At 57.2% G+C, this 15319-nt stretch overlaps 7 protein-coding genes across 7 annotated transcripts; 4 read left to right on the top strand and 3 right to left on the bottom strand.

Annotated features, from left to right (window-relative positions):
* Positions 1-303: 303 nt before the first annotated feature.
* On the top strand, positions 304-1941 carry MAM_06623 (inner membrane translocase subunit tim-50; the record flags this gene model as incomplete). Its single annotated transcript, XM_040825421.1, has 2 exons — positions 304-1236; positions 1297-1941. The coding sequence occupies 2 exons, from the start codon at positions 304-306 to the stop codon at positions 1939-1941; spliced, it is 1578 nt and encodes a 525-aa protein (XP_040676632.1).
* Positions 1942-2643: 702 nt separating this feature from the next.
* MAM_06624 (uncharacterized protein) lies at positions 2644-3915 on the bottom strand (the record flags this gene model as incomplete). The annotated part of the gene is made up of 3 exons (XM_040825422.1): positions 2644-3403; positions 3502-3730; positions 3810-3915. 3 exons carry the CDS (start codon positions 3913-3915, stop codon positions 2644-2646), a joined length of 1095 nt encoding a protein of 364 aa, XP_040676633.1.
* A 554-nt stretch (positions 3916-4469) lies between these two features.
* MAM_06625 (PDI protein A prpA) lies at positions 4470-5993 on the top strand (the record flags this gene model as incomplete). The annotated part of the gene is made up of 2 exons (XM_040825423.1): positions 4470-4616; positions 4728-5993. 2 exons carry the CDS (start codon positions 4470-4472, stop codon positions 5991-5993), a joined length of 1413 nt encoding a protein of 470 aa, XP_040676634.1.
* Positions 5994-6150: 157 nt separating this feature from the next.
* MAM_06626 (exosome complex exonuclease RRP41) lies at positions 6151-7096 on the bottom strand (the record flags this gene model as incomplete). The annotated part of the gene is made up of 2 exons (XM_040825424.1): positions 6151-6607; positions 6789-7096. The coding sequence occupies 2 exons, from the start codon at positions 7094-7096 to the stop codon at positions 6151-6153; spliced, it is 765 nt and encodes a 254-aa protein (XP_040676635.1).
* Positions 7097-7311: 215 nt separating this feature from the next.
* MAM_06627 (uncharacterized protein) lies at positions 7312-7588 on the top strand (the record flags this gene model as incomplete). Its single annotated transcript, XM_040825425.1, has 2 exons — positions 7312-7402; positions 7491-7588. 2 exons carry the CDS (start codon positions 7312-7314, stop codon positions 7586-7588), a joined length of 189 nt encoding a protein of 62 aa, XP_040676636.1.
* A 503-nt stretch (positions 7589-8091) lies between these two features.
* On the top strand, positions 8092-10613 carry MAM_06628 (uncharacterized protein; the record flags this gene model as incomplete). Its single annotated transcript, XM_040825426.1, has 6 exons — positions 8092-8203; positions 8345-8521; positions 8640-8935; positions 9012-9575; positions 9626-9926; positions 10054-10613. The coding sequence occupies 6 exons, from the start codon at positions 8092-8094 to the stop codon at positions 10611-10613; spliced, it is 2010 nt and encodes a 669-aa protein (XP_040676637.1).
* Positions 10614-10744: 131 nt separating this feature from the next.
* Positions 10745-14677, bottom strand: MAM_06629 (thiamine pyrophosphate enzyme; the record flags this gene model as incomplete). Its single annotated transcript, XM_040825427.1, has 5 exons — positions 10745-11034; positions 11174-12761; positions 12830-13167; positions 13541-13881; positions 13950-14677. The coding sequence occupies 5 exons, from the start codon at positions 14675-14677 to the stop codon at positions 10745-10747; spliced, it is 3285 nt and encodes a 1094-aa protein (XP_040676638.1).
* Positions 14678-15319: the final 642 nt, after the last annotated feature.

Raw genomic sequence — 15319 nt, forward strand, 5'->3', positions numbered from 1 at the left:
CGCGCGCGCACACCACTGGCACTGAGGTCATTTGACCTGCAGTGGCTCCTAGTTCATCCAGTCAGCCGGGAGAGGAAGAAAAAAAAAAGAAGACCAGTCCAGTCTCAAGCAAGCTCCTCGGCTCTTGTAACCAGCACTTTTCAACGCGAGCATACGCCATTCGACAATCGGGCCGCCCGTGGGCTGCTGAGCTTGTGAGAGCTGATTGTACGTGTTATTGATTCATTTACCCATTGCGCTCATTGCGAAATCAATCCCGTCAAGATGCTGTCGAGGATAGCACGCGCCCCGCGCCTGGGCATCATGGCCGCTCAGCTGTCACAATCCGCTGCATCGCCAGCTTTGCGAAGTAGGCAAACAGCCGTACCAGTCTTGCCCTGGACGCGGTCGTTTGTCAGTAACAACAAGCCAAGTGGTAGAAACAAAAACGAGAGTCGGCCAGAGTCGTCAAACCAGCCCCCCGAGTCGGAAGCAGACTCCAAACCTGCAGCCTCACAGGACACCCCCACGCCCGCATCCAATGAGGCCCATGCCGAACCATCTCAGACTTCGAAAGAAGCCGAATCCATCCCCTTCCACAAGCTTCCTGATTTGACACAGGGTATTCCGTCGACGCTGGACGCAGAACTGCGACAACGCTCAGCCCAGGCCCACTCTGCGATTGAGGCCGTGGAGCAGGGAGACGAATCCGATGGCCGTGGCAGGCGAGAGCGCCCCGAGTATGTGTCGACGAGCGACCGCAACCGAAAATGGTGGGCACGGTTTATGCTGGCCGCCGCCGCCGCCGTAGGATCCTTCGGCGTCCTCTACATGGGTCGTGAGTGGGATGATGTCGAGGCCCAGCGCCATAGTGACGTTCCCAATGGCTGGAGCTCCACGCTGTGGTGGCAGAGAGTCAAGGCCCGTATGGGCGAGTCGGTGTCGTACTACCAAGATCCCGCATTCGACAAACTGCTTCCAGATCCCGATCCCAGCTTCGAGCGGCCATATACGCTCTGCCTAAGTCTGGAGGACCTCCTGGTTCACAGCGAGTGGAGCCGCGACCACGGCTGGAGGGTAGCCAAGCGACCAGGCATGGACTACTTCGTCCGATATCTCAGCCAGTACTACGAATTGGTCCTCTTCACAACTGTGCCGTTTGCCATGGGCGAGCCCATCGTCCGCAAGTTGGATCCCTTCCGTTTCATCATGTGGCCGTTGTACCGCGAAGCCACCAAGTTCGAGGACGGCGAGATTGTCAAGGCAAGGTCCAATGTCCATGTCCGTACAGGACCACCCAGCTAACCCTGTGAACAGGACTTGTCGTACCTCAACCGGGACCTGTCCAAGGTCATCATCATCGACACCAAACCACAGCACATCCGCAAGCAGCCAGAAAACGCCATCGTGCTGCAGCCGTGGAAGGGGGATTCCAAGGACAACGATTTGGTCGGGTTGATCCCCTTCCTCGAATACATTCACACGATGCAGTACTCGGATGTGCGCAAGGTTCTGAAGTCGTTTGAGGGCAAGCACATCCCCACCGAGTTCGCCCGACGTGAGGCCATTGCAAGGAAGGAATTCAACAAGCAGCTGGAGCAAAGGAAGAAGCATTCCAGGGGATCCGGCGTCGGGGCGCTCAGCAACCTTCTCGGACTGAAGCCCGCAAACATGAGCATGACCGTGGCCCCGGAGGGCGAGCAGAACCCGTCAGAGGCCTTTGCCCAAGGCAAGATGCTGCAGGACCTTGCGAGAGAGCGGGGACAGCGCAATTACGAGCTCCTCGAGAAGGAAATCCGCGAAAACGGCGACAAGTGGCTCAAGGAAGAGCAGGTCGCAATGGAAAAGGCCCAGCAGGAGGCCATGAGCAGCATGATGGGTTCCTTTTTCGACTGGTTCCGACCCAAACCTAGCGACGCCGCTGGTGCTGGTGCTGGTGCTGGTGCTGAGAAGAAGGCCTAGCCCATCCTCTGACCCGTGCAACTTGCAGATTACGGCCAGTTGGCGTCTTCTCCCCTCTCATCACCTAACATGTAATTGTAACACGCACGCAGACGCACTCGGAACACACACACACACACGCGCGCACACACACAAAAAAAAAGAACAGCAACGGCATGGTCGCAGAAGAAGTTGAGCCATGCCCAAGAAGGGTTCGCGTTGCCGTGTACAAGCTGTCATTACTACTACTATTTGTAACCGGTCATCGGGCAAAGTCATGCGGTGGGCACGCCGCACATAGAGTCTTGTCGCATTTTGTTAGCCAGGGGCGGAGAGAGCGCCGAGGACATGACGGCACAGGCAATGAACCAAGATAGATAATTTGTATAGTAGGTGTATGAATTGAAGCCGGTGTCGGGCAATCTGGACACGTCCTGCCTGGTTTGACGCTGTGTGACAGACAGTACGTGAGTCGTGACTCGCCTGGTCAAACGGCTTAGTAATCCCGCAGTCTTGTCTACCAGACCTAAACCCGGACATTCACTTGCTTGATAGAGAATGCGGTCCAGTTGAGGAGAAGCTTTGTTTTCATGGACAACGTTGGTCGCTAGTCAACATGCTTTGCCGCCTGGAGCGTACAGACGTCCCCAACGCATCTATGCAACCCCCGTGCGTGAAACAAATGCTGGCAATTGCTTGCTAGACAAGTCTACCTTGCCGACCTCATTGAGCACCAAGCAGTGCCAAAGCGTTCCGTAGTTCTTGGACCGCAGTGGGCACATCCTCAAAGTTCAGCGCTGAAATGGCCCATCTGGCGTGTTTTTGCGCCTGTTCAATGTTCTTGTGGCTGGGTGTGAAGCTCGCGGTTGATGCACTCGGTGGCGGCGAGGCGGCCTGGTGAACAGGAACCGGGGCCGGCGCAGCGAAAGGCGGCGCATATTGACGAGTAGCCGCGTGCGGAGGTGATGCATCGGCTGTACTGCTCCATGCTGACGGCGTAGGAACTGATGGCTCGGGAGGAGGCGGTTTCGTGGGTATTTGAGGAGGTGGTTCCGGCGGAGCGTGCAAGCCTGGTGACGGCACAGGCGATGCCTGAGCCGGCGGACCGGGGCTCTGGTTCGACGGTGAAGGTGCAAATGGCTCCGGATGATGGGCCGCGGTCGGCGGAAAGTAGTCTTCTTGCTGGACTGGGGCATCAGGGGGTTCCCCGTCATCGGGAGCGTCTTCGACGGACGCAGCTGACGGGCTCATTATTTGCCGAACTGCCGGGTCGGTAGGGCTCAGAACTGGCTCGAGACGCCCGCCTTCCTGAACCGGGGGGTTGGTATCGTTGGGATCTTTGCCCTCGCGGATGGCCTTCAGGATGCACGCGGCATTCCATTTTGCAAACTTGATCTTTTTGAGGGTTTCGGGGTCGGGGGGGCCCCATTCGCGGGTGAGGTCAAAGAAGGTGGCGGCGGCATCAAAGGTATCTGCTGTCTGTCTGTGCTGCATCAGCTGCATTGCTCTCGGAACAGAGGCATGAGAAGGTGGTATGGATAATGCCATTGAACGCATGGAACCGTTCCGGCCGGGGCGTACCTCGTGACCTTTTTGGCTCGCAGGGTCCTCTCGGCTCGATCCAATGTTTCCTGGGCAAACTGCTCGACATATGCCTGGCCGGCAGTGTTATCGACAATGGCCTCGTCGTCAGCGCGCTCCGACTTGGTGGCCTCCAAGCGCTCAATCAGGGATTTTGTATATGCGAAGCAATCGTCGTCGGTGGTGTGGAGGCTTTTGGTCACGATTTGGTTGACGGCGTGGTACTCGCCTGGTGCAGGTGTCAGGACACGTGGTTTGCCCGGCTTTTTGCAACTGCATGCATGGCGCGTATGCGAGAAGGAGCTTACACCAATATGCGATGGCAGGCTTGATTGTGCGAAGCTGGTTTGCGCGGTTGATGAAGCGGCTGACGCCGGGAGTCTTGAGAGGCGGGGGCAGAGGCTCGGCGCTCATGGCTGGCTGGCTTAGTGGGGGGAGGCTTTGGCAAGTCGCAGGGGCATAGAAAAGTGCCACCAAGTTTGGGAGCGGACGGGAAGGGCCGGGTGAAATGTTTGTAACTCCAAGTTGCCATAGATCAGTGCGAGTCGCGAGGGGATACGGGACATGGACACATTCACTGCAGATGGAAGATGGAAGCGAGCATCGAGGTGGAGCGGAGGCGAGGGGAGGCAGGCGACGCAGGCCCCCGCCACGGCACTTGCCTCGCCCCGGGCCACGGCCACAGGTGGCTTATTGCCTCCAGAGTCCAGATGACACCACCAATAGTACCACCACAGTGCACCCGCCACCACCACCCATGGCTATCACACCGTGGCCTTTTCCCTCTGCCGCCGCCCATCAGCCCATATATTGCTTCAATGTTTTTTTTATTTTTATACACCCAGAGTTAATACTTGGCTCTCCCATCGCCTGTCAGGCTGAGAGGAATCCGCTCCTGCCACCTGGTGATTATTATCACGTTTTCTTGTTAATCCCGCTTCACCCACACCTCTTCTGTTCACCCAACCATGCGGCCTCCTCGTGCCGTCGCCGGTCTGACGGCCTTGCTGGCCGCTGTCCCCAGTGTCCACGCCTCGTACTCCAAAAACCCGTTTATCACGGAGGTCAACGCGAACACTTACCACAGGCAGATATCCAAGTCAAACCACACCAGCGTGCGTTGCTCTCCTTGTCCTAGAATGGCGGTTGTTGACGCCGGGCCCGACCAAAGCCACGTCTGGCTTCGGCCCTTCATACAAGACAAAGCCTGCTCACATTTCTCACAGGTCATTTTACTCTACGCACCCTGGTGCATCCACTGCAAGAATCTCAAACCTGCCCTTGAAAAAGCCGCCGATAACCTCGACGGAGCCGTCAAAATCGCTACCGTTAATTGTGATGATGACATGAACAAGCAGCTCTGCGCTTCTATGGGCGTCCAAGGCTTCCCAACCATCAAGATTGTTCGTCCTGGGAAGAAGCCTGGCAGCAAACCCATTACCGAAGACTACCAGGGCGCAAGAACCTCTGCAGCCATTGTGCAGGCTGCCCGGAGCAAGATCAACAACCACGTTACCAAGGTCACCGACAAGGACTTGGATGTCTTCCTAGAACGTGATGGTCCCAAGGCTATTTTGTTTACGGAAAAGGAAACCACGAGCGCTCTGTTGCGAAGCCTCGCCATTGACTTCTTAGGCGTTATTTCCGTTGCTCAAGTGCGCAACAAGGAGGAAAAGACTGTGGAAAAGTTTGGCATTGACAAGTTCCCCGCGTTTATTCTGATTCCCGCCCGCGACAAGGAACCCTTTGTCTACGACGGCGACTTGAAAAAGAAGGACATGATTGCGTTCCTAAGGCAGGCCGGCGAGCCAAATCCTGACCCTGCTCCGGCAAAGCCCAAGGCCAAAGGCGACAAGAAGCCCCCCAAGTCATCTAAAAAGGCTCAGGGCCAGGAGACGAAGGCGGCTTCTTCCGCCAAATCCGAGGCCGACGAAGCGGCCACGACCCCAGAGGCTTCAACTGAAACAAGCACAAATGAACCTGCGGCTTCGACCCAGGATGTTACCCCTATTACCACCATAGCAGCCAAGGACACATTTGTCGAGAAATGTCTTGGCCCGAAATCCCGCATCTGTGTCCTAGCATTTATCCCAGCTCATGACTCCGAAAACGGTGCTAGAGTCACAGACTCCCTTGCACAGCTCAACACCAAATACGTACGCGGTAACCGGCAGGTGTTCACCTTTCTCGTCGTCCCCAGCGACGTCGAAGGATTGGATGGGGTGCGACGGGCCCTTGGGTTGGAGAAGGATGTGGAGCTCATTGCATTCAGCGCCCGACGCTCTTGGTGGAGACAGTACGAGGGTGACTTTGATGCCAAGAGCGTTAACGCATGGCTTGACGATATACGCATGGGCGAGGGGGCCAAGAAGAAGCTGCCAGAGGAGGTTATCGCGGTGGCTGAAGTTGTCGAAAAGGGCTCAGACCAAAAGGCGGACGCTGGGGAGGACCAGAGGCCTGCCGAGAAAGAGGTCAAGCATGAAGAGCTCTAGACAAGAGCAAGTGGAAATGTAGAGAGCTCCGTGTGCAGCAAGTTTTTCCGACAAGCCAGAGTATAAGTATGCTTCAGGCGTTTTGGCAACCTGCTTCCCTCCGGCTTGCAAATACGTAGTTGAAGGGTTGGCTGCTCGACGTGCCTACCGACGTGAACTACTCGTCCAACTCCATGGCCATGATATCACTTGGTTGTACAGCGCCTTCCTTGATCATCTTGACTCCCCTGTCCTTGATGGTTTTATCGAGGAACATCTTGACCTGCTTGCAGCCATCTAGGCCGACGACAAGCATGCCCTCTAGCCGGCTGACCTGGACTCGGCTTTCGCAGACAAGCGCCACAACACGATCGCTGGAGCCGAGCGTGGCCACGGTAAGAAACGGGAGCTCCTGTTCCTCTTGGTTGTTTAGGTCAAGTAGAGGATCAGCCGAATCGTCGCCGGCGGCGTAGGAAGACGTCGATCCAGCGGTGCAGGCGGCGATGTAATCCGTCATGGGGATGCCAGCATCAATAACAGCGAGAGTGGCGGCGTTGATGAGGGCGGCAAGGAGCGAGCCATCCTGTGACAGGACGTGCAGCGAGACCGTTATGGAAGAGTGCGGGAAGAGATGGCTGTGGATTGTCGACGAGAGCGCTTTGGCAATAGTGATTTCCATCTCTTGAATACGTCTACCGTGCCCCTCGCCACGTCAGCATGTAGAGTCTCTCTCTCTGTGTCCTTTATTTTATTTTATTTCATTTTTCTTTTCCGCGCGGTCAATTTGGGCCTCGGGGGGGTGGGCAGCAGACTTACTTGTCGTTTCGGCCGCGCTTCTTGCGGTCGACGCTTGAAAAGCCAGCAATGACAAGGTTGACATTGATGGAAGCGGTGTCGCGGCCGGCCGCGTGTCCGCCTCGCCGCTGCGGCTGCGGCTGCGGCTGCTGCTGCTCCGAGGGCCCTGTCACGACGCACATGACTTTTGTGTGGCCCATTTCGAAATATGACGACCCGTCTGCGGCGTCCTGTGTGCGTATCTGGGCGTGTAGCCGACGGAGTTCGTTCCAGCGACGGCCATCGACGCGTAGGAGGGCGAGCGAGTATGTAGACGTGTCGAGGGGCATGGCGGAAGCTGGTGTGGCGCTGGGAGATGGAGATTGGATGTCCCTTCCTTGGGGAAAGTGGACGTTTGGAGTTTGAGGCGCTTGGAGGAAGCGGTTTCCGTCGATGTCGCGAGCTGGTGGTTGGACGGCCTTTTTTTTTTTTTTTTTTTTTTTTTTTTTTTTTTAAACAAACTGTGGCTAAGCGTTGCTAGTGCGAATGACAAAGCCGAGTGAGGATGACGGATGATGTGATGCTCACTCCATGGACCGTCTCGCACCGACAGGAGGTTCCGCAGCTCGTCCAATTCCCGCGTCAAGTCCCGTCAAGTTGGCCACGACGAGCAGCAAAGTCTACCGCATCGCCACTGTTACCTGCAGTTCCAGAGAGCCACGGCTCGATCCCTTTATTTCGCAGTACGTCTTGGAGACCATCTCGTCGCTTCAAACCGACATGGTGCTACTCGATACCATAGACCTCCGGGACCAGGCGTTGCCCCTTTACGACGAACCTGAGATACCGTCTCGCCTGCCCGCCGACGACCCGACAGGGCGCTACAAGAACGCACACACGAGGCGGTGGTCTGAGGTTGTGCGCGGCTACGATGCATTATCTTTGTGACGCCCCAGTACAACTGGAGCATTCCCGCAAGCCTGAAGAATGCGCTGGATTATTTGTTCCACGAGTGGATGGGAAAGCCAGCGGCCGTGGTGACGCACGGCGGGAAAGGCGGCGGCAAGGCGGGCGACCATCTGCGACAAATGCTGACTTTTTTGCGGATGCGCGTCATGAAATCAGCGGCGGGACTGACATTGACTTCAAACACCATGGACGACTGTCTATCGGCGCTGCGCTGCGCTGCGAGGCGCAGACTGAGGCGACCAATCGATAATGCAGATTGCCGTCAATGAGCGTTTACACCCAATCCAGCGAGCGACATACTTCATGGTCGAGTTTCTGGGCAAAACGATCCGTCGAGGTGGCCCCTGATATCTGATATTTGATATCTGCTCCGACCATGTTCACACTCAAGGTTTCCCTGCCACTATTCCTCACTCATTCCGACTCGGTCCAACAGACTATCCTAGCCGCACGCCGGCAGGAGACAGGAGGCACCAATCACCGTGCAGGTTGGTCGTCTGGGAAGGGCACAGATACCGTTTGCCAATGGCATTTCCGACCACATCACAAGGCCCGTCGTGTTCCATCTCCGGCCAGCTCCTGCATTGCATGACTGGACAATGTCGTGACGCCTCAACTCAACGAGCAAGATTTGCGTGAGAAAAGTCCCCTCAATTTCGCTTCGACGGCGTCATCGTCTCAACAGCCGTCCGTGCCGGCTGCCCTGACCGCGGAGCAAGAAGCAGCATTCAGGGTTTGGGCCGAATTCCAGAACAACGGGCCATCACTGCAGCAGTCGGCAAACGAATACCTTGAATCCAAGTACAGTCAGTCTTTTCCTGAAGCGGACCTCGAACCCATAATAGACGAGATTTGCCCCAAAGGCACCTCACAGCCTGAGATGGAAGCACCCGAATCAACGTCAGAGTCTGTCACAGAAACCAGGCCTGGCCACAGGAGCAGACTTCGGTTTCCGGGCTACGTACGGCCCCCCTGTTTCGTTTCTGCCAGAACACGACGCACACTTTTCCATTCTGGTGGGAGATCAGGACAGCGGGTGGAAGGCGGCCACTCTTCTCATCCGAGAGTTGTGCATGCTCAAAGGAATTACAGATAAGCCCGAGTGGTGGCGCAAAGTCCGCGACCCAGCGATTTCGGCCAGGTGGAAGGATGAAATGCTCGCCGTCAACGGGCCGGAATACCACGCGCACGCCGACTTTACGCCCAGGATGGCGGATGCTGTGAGTCCTTGTGCATCTGGTTATGGCTTGCAACGGGCTGAATGAGGCACATGAAGCTGACTCGTGCTCGGAAAAGTGTACTGAGGAATTGACAGACAAGGCCGATCTGTACGAGGCGACGGGGCTGATTCCTGTCCTTGACTACTCGGCCTGCGTGGTCAAGTTACTCAAGTCTGACAGCTTAATGGATCAACAACTGACCAAGCAACTGATGGACGCAGCCCGCCCGCTGGAAGACGCGCCCGAACAACAGAAAGATTGGCATCCTGGGAGCAACGAAAAGGTCCTGGATCTTGTCCATCCGTCTCTGTGGCCGTTGGTCTATGGCCGGTCGCGAATCTTGCCAGACAAGGAAATCACCGTTGACAACTGCTTGGATCACATGGGTACGGGCGAGGTCATTGCCAGACCCGACATGGAATCAGATGGACTCCCCGCGTCAACGTCAACAGGCTGGGCGTCCGAACCCGTGTCTGCGTCTTCTGTTCGTTACCAGTGTCTTCCCTGCAATGTTGTGGCGGACGACAAAGGAGAGGCCAAAATCAACAGCTACATCGACAGCCTACACCCGATTGACCACGCAGCGCTCTATGCAATTATTGAGAAATTCATCAGCGAATCTTTGCCAGCGTGGGACCTGGTCTACCGCTAGCCAAAAGAACTCGCGTTCCAACGACTCACCACCATCAGGCAGGAGCACAATGTACAACGCCAGAGGCGTGCAAGGACACGGGTGAATGTCGACCGACAAACAGGCCTGTCAATGACGACGAGCCTCCCCGAGAAGAGCACGAAGAGTATGGGGACGGCTACCAGGAAAGCGAGCGTGGCAGGCTAGACGCCCTGTGGTTCCAGGCAACGCATCCGCAGATGCTACCTGATGCAACATCGGCGTCTGACCCGAGGGAGGAAATGGCGACCAAGACCGAATTCGAGCGCGCAAGGAGGCAACAAGAGCGTTTCAGTGCCATGGCGGACGATATCAAGACGGGTGGGTTCTTCTCTGCAGGCCGCGAGCTTCAAGTCATTGTGTAGCTTGCAAACATCTGCCTTGGGCCTGAAAACCCACCTATGACGGTGGTTCGTGGCACATTGAAGGCCAGCGTAACGAGCAACAGCCCTGTTTTATCACGACAACGAGAACATCACAGAGTCACGTCTAGCCTTTCGCACCTCGTCCAACTCGGAAGACCTGACTGTAAATCTCGAATATACGCAGAATGACGTGCGCTCTGTTGCCAGGACCTTTGCCGTGGACGAGGCCCATGAAGCGACGACGCTTCAAAATATCGGCTCCGTCCTCACCCGGCAGGCGAGGGCGGTTTTCTTCCGCAACCTATCGCAGCATCAAGTCCAGCCGTTCTCACTCGAGGATCCCACTCGTCCGGGACATGGCAAGATTCTGGCATTGTTCCTCGTCGACCCAGCCATTCCAGTCATTTCAACCGCCAACGTGCCGCCTCAACAACGCCATTGGCGGCCAGCAGCGGAGTACATGCGCCGTGGCAGTCGACTTCAACCAGAGCTGGCCAACACGGTTTCGAAGAATGTAGACTCCGTGATTGGCGGAGACGAGGCAAGGGACATTCAGAAGAGACTCATGGCGGAGAGGACGGTGCGGCAGGAGGAGCTGAGTAACGCGTTGCAATCTGTACGGTTTAGCTTCTGCGAGCATTGAGATACAAAGACTGTTGATTACTATGTCGTTTTTAGAACGTACCTGGATGGCTGGCCAAAGCTGTGGCACGGAGAGTTGAAGCCAGCTAAGATGCAGCCCAGCCGCCCGACACGCTGATTGACAGTGTCCATCTACAGTAGAACCTCGAGCAGCATTCCTTTCCGCTGCTCAATGACCCTCGACTCCACCAGCTTTAGCGCCTTCCTGAGATCCGCCACCGTCCTTACTCGCATGCCCTTCATCCAAGCTGCATCATCATCCACCGAACCAGCCCAGCCAGTCTGCGACCCGGCCGCTGCTTCGGCCAAGGCAGCGTAGTTTGGAGTAGGGCGGAAGGAAACGCCAATCTCGTCGTCAGTTGCGCTGGAAGCGAGGCCACCGGGGTAGACGAGTTCCGCAGAGTTTCGAGGAGCTTTCCATCCTACGGGTTCCATGAGTCAAAGGGCCGTGTGTAGGGTGATGAATATTGCCTGCACCAAAAAAAAAAGGAAAAATAAAAATAAAAATGAGACAAAATGAAATCAAAAGGAATGAAGAAAAACGAAACAAAAACGACTTACCTCCGTTATTCAATACAATTGTGAGAATGGGTATCTTGTACTTGCTTGCGACCCAGAGGGCGCTCGAGGGTGCGGCGCACATGAAGCTTCCGTCCCCGACAATCTGACAAACAAGATTTGGGTCCGGCTTGATAATATGGTCCTTGTCGTTTTCACGATCCATCAGTGCCATCTTGACGCCGAGCGCTGCACCGTTGCTCCAGCCAATTCCGGTTGCACCGCAGTTGATCCAGCTCCCGGCTCGGCTGGGCTGCAGCTGGTCAGACAGGGTTTGGGCAGCGGTGACGGCTTCAATCACAAACGTTGTTGAGCCTGGGAGTGAGCTTCTCAGGAGGCTACCGATATTGGAAGCATCGAGAACGTGGTCGTCACCCAGGCGAGCTCGAGAAGCAATGTCCTCCAGGCGAGCTGCGTGGGCCCTGTCGCGAGCCGCTCCGCGCGCCCCGTACTTGGGGTCTTTCAACTGCGTGCCGAGCGAGGCGTCATTCCTGATGTACTCAACAAGCTGGCTCAAGGCGGTAAAGCTGTCTGCTTTCCAGCGCCCGTGGGCGGGGAAGAAGGATACTGGAATCTGCTGGTTGAGAGGGTCGCAATCTACGTGGTAGACCTTGGCGTCCTTTGGCGGCGGGTTTCGCGATGGGATCCAGGGCACGTCACAGTCCAGGAGGAACACCATGTCCGTGTCCTTGGTGCACTCGTCGAAACTCAGGCGGAAGCCCTCCGAGGCGCTGTGGGAGAAGGGGAAGCACATGTCGCTGCCGCCGGTATCGTGAACGCGAATGCCTGGGATGAGATCCGCCAACGCAACGAGAAGATCAGGGCAGCGACGATCTCGGCCCGAGTATCCCGTGACGATGAGCGGTCGTTCAGCTCGCACGAGCGCGGTGGCAATGTCGCGGACGGCATCATGGGGGAGCGCGCCTGGTCCGACGGGCACCCACTGCTCTTGATCCAACGAGTATGGCTTGATCTCTTGAGCCAGGACCTCGCGGGCGCTCGCAACATAGACCGGGCCCTTGGGTGTGCTGTTGGCGAACTGCAGCGCGCGCCCGATGGTCTGCTTGATGTTGAGTCCGGTGCGGACCTCGCCTGTATATCGACAATACTGGCGCACTATGGCCTTTTGATCCGGGGCTTCTTGTAGCCAGTGCATGTATTCCGTCCTCGAGCCCGTGACCTCGCCCGACTCGGTGTAGGGACACATGCCGGCAAAGATGAAGACGGGGACGCGGCCGACGCTGGCGTTGTGGATGCCTTGGCCGAGAGCTTGCGTGCCGACGTCGACGTGCACCAAGACAGCCTGTGGCCGGCCAGATACGCGAGAATACCCGTCGGCCATGGAGATGGCCGTGACCTCAGCTGGGCATGTGACGATCCGAGGCCACGAATTCGGCCGTTCCCTCTTGCCTCTGACCATGGCTTCGATGATGGAGGGGTGATCGGAGCCAACGTTGACAAAGCAAGCGGTGATGCCCGCCTTTGATTGTAAGCTGCCGATCCGTTTGCAGACCATGGACGAACGAACAGGGAGGGGAGCGCCGGCCATACCTCCCAGAGAGCTTCGAACAGAGCAAATGCCGTCGTGTACCTGCCGAGGAAATGGAAATCAGCTCGTCGGTCCCCTCAGCACGCTTGCGGCACTGGAAGGGCACTCACGACCCTTGGGTCGCCTGAGAGGACGCCATACTCGCCCGGCTGGAAGAAACTTGGAGCAGATGCTGGCTGCTGGTCGAAAAGGGAGCTCCGGCGCGTGGTGGTGCCGGGAGGCGCGCGCGCGGGCGAGGACGACCAGGTGCAGCGACGGTATGGACGGGACGGAGGTGAGCGAGTTGGCGTCCCGAGCGAGTCCGCAATGCCATTTTGCCACGGACAGAGGTAGAGAGAGATGGTTTGTGACGGGGGAGGAGATGATGCAAAGCCCAAGGGCGGGGACCGGTGGTGGTGGATGGACGAGTCTGGTTTGTTGGTTGGTGCGACGTCGGCTTTACGAGCAGCTGCCAGCAATCAGGCAGGCCGTTTGTTGGCTGGTTAGCTGGTTGGCTTGTCGAGAGCCTGCCTGGTCGACGCGAGCACACGAAGCCGTTGATTCAATCGCCGTCAACGACTACATGGTCGTGGGCTGCCAGCATCACGAGATTTTGGCTGCACAACACGTTGGCGGGCATGACTACACGTACGGTCCCCAGCCCCAGACGCCGCGATTGACGAGAGACGTTTACGCTACTCAGCCAGGCTGCAACAGAGTCCAGACAAGCGTGCCCATGCCTTGTTTCCAGCCTTGTCCTACCTGCCCTGTCCATCTTGCCAGACACCTACGGATATCTAATCCTCAACGACGACATGGCCTCGCAGGGGCTGCCGGCACACAGTTGGCCTGCTCTTGCAGCTCGACATACTCCGCATCCCCGGCTGTGCTAAACACGGTGCTCATGAGGCTCTTGGTAAAGTAAGGGTCCGAGGGCGGCTTCCTCCCGTGCTTCATCTCTTGCGAATCCTTCATCTCCGAGTCTGTCGGCCGACGCGGGCGGCCGCGCCTGCGGTTCTTCTTGCGGAAGAGAACAGCGAGCTCGGGGAAGCAGACGCACAAGTTGCCCGAGGCGAGTTCCGCCGCGCCCCAGAGTAGAATCTCGGGTTGCTTCCACGACGTGTCGTGGTTGCCGCTGTTCCTGAGGCGGACGACGAAGCCGATGGTTGCAAAGATGGGCGCGCTACCCGCCGTCAGTGAGACGCATGCACAGGACCAGGAGTGCCTTGGCCTGCAGGGAGTAGTACGCACCATAGGCCAAATGTAAAGGCGAGCACGACGAGGACTCTCTTGAGCCGGTCCATCTGCAGCCTCCACACGGCATGGATGGGTAGCAGTAGGATCAAGTAATCCGTGACGGTGTTGAAAGCACCACTCACGTTCAGGATGATGTGAATGTCGACGCATTGGCCGGCGACTGTGGGATTCCAGATCTTTTCGCGCGGGCTGCACTCGAATATCTTGACCAGAGACGTGGTGCCGTAGAATCCAAAGATGACGGCGATGAGCGTGACGATGGTCATGTCAAACTTGCTCCAGCGGATGGGCGAGAAGACGCGGCGGTACAGCCAGAGCACCGCAAGCTTGGTGAGCCCAATCATGACGCCGTATTCAATGGCGGCGACGTTGAACCAGTACGCGGCTTCGTGGACCTCGTCCAAGGTGATATCCCAGCCGTGCTGGCCTCCGTGGTGGGACATGGTGGCTCTCATGATGCCGCAGTAGGCGACGGTGCCCGCCCAGGCGAGCGTCACCAAGGCATCCTCAAATGTCCAGACGCGTTTGATGAAGATGCGGACGTAGGTGCGCAGAAGGAAGAAGACGGTGACGAGCGGGATGCATATCGCGATGGTGATGTCGGCGAGATAGGCCAACGAGGCTGGATGGTTAGGGTTCGGCGTCACCCCCGGCGGCGGCTTCAGCGCCGGAGCAAAGGTTGGCAGCGGGCTCGATGAGGCTTCCGACAGCTGCGGTGCCATAGAAGCGTTTCAGGTCACAGGTATTTGGGCGATGCAAGGTGTCATGACAAAAACAAAGGGACGGCCTGATGTCGTCTCGTTGTTTCGGGAGGGCACGGGGAAGCAAACAACAAGCCAACCACGAAGGAAACGTGCAATATACATATACACATCTTTTGACTGGAATCAAACCACCAAGAGACAAACTCCAAGAACTGTCTCCGATGTACTGCCCTGGGGGCCCCGTGGCCTGTCATCCTAGACGCCGAGGTAGCAATGGCGGACGCGAAGATGCTCAAAGGCTGCCGGGTTTTGGGGCGCACCACGGGCAATGTCCTCTGGTAGCTCGAGCGACATACATGAAAGTGTCGAGGGGAGCATGAGCTGAAGACAAGGGCATGCCTTCTAGCACAACATTTCGACAGCGTTATGATGGCGTTGAGCGAGTCGTCGACGGCATGTATGCACTCCATACACATGGGCCCCCTCCCCTCAACATTCCGGCCTCGACACAAAAGGCTGCGAAGCTGCAGCTACCCAGCCAGGGTCGCAACGAGCCGTCCTCCCTACATGCTTTGGTGGTATTTCGTCAGCTTGCATGCGGCGCGGACTGGGGACAGGAAGTAAACCAGGATATCTGCGGACTCGGCCTGATCAGTCCGT

This window comes from Metarhizium album (genome assembly GCF_000804445.1).
Source record: "Metarhizium album ARSEF 1941 chromosome Unknown scaffold_22, whole genome shotgun sequence".
NCBI lineage: Eukaryota > Fungi > Ascomycota > Sordariomycetes > Hypocreales > Clavicipitaceae > Metarhizium > Metarhizium album.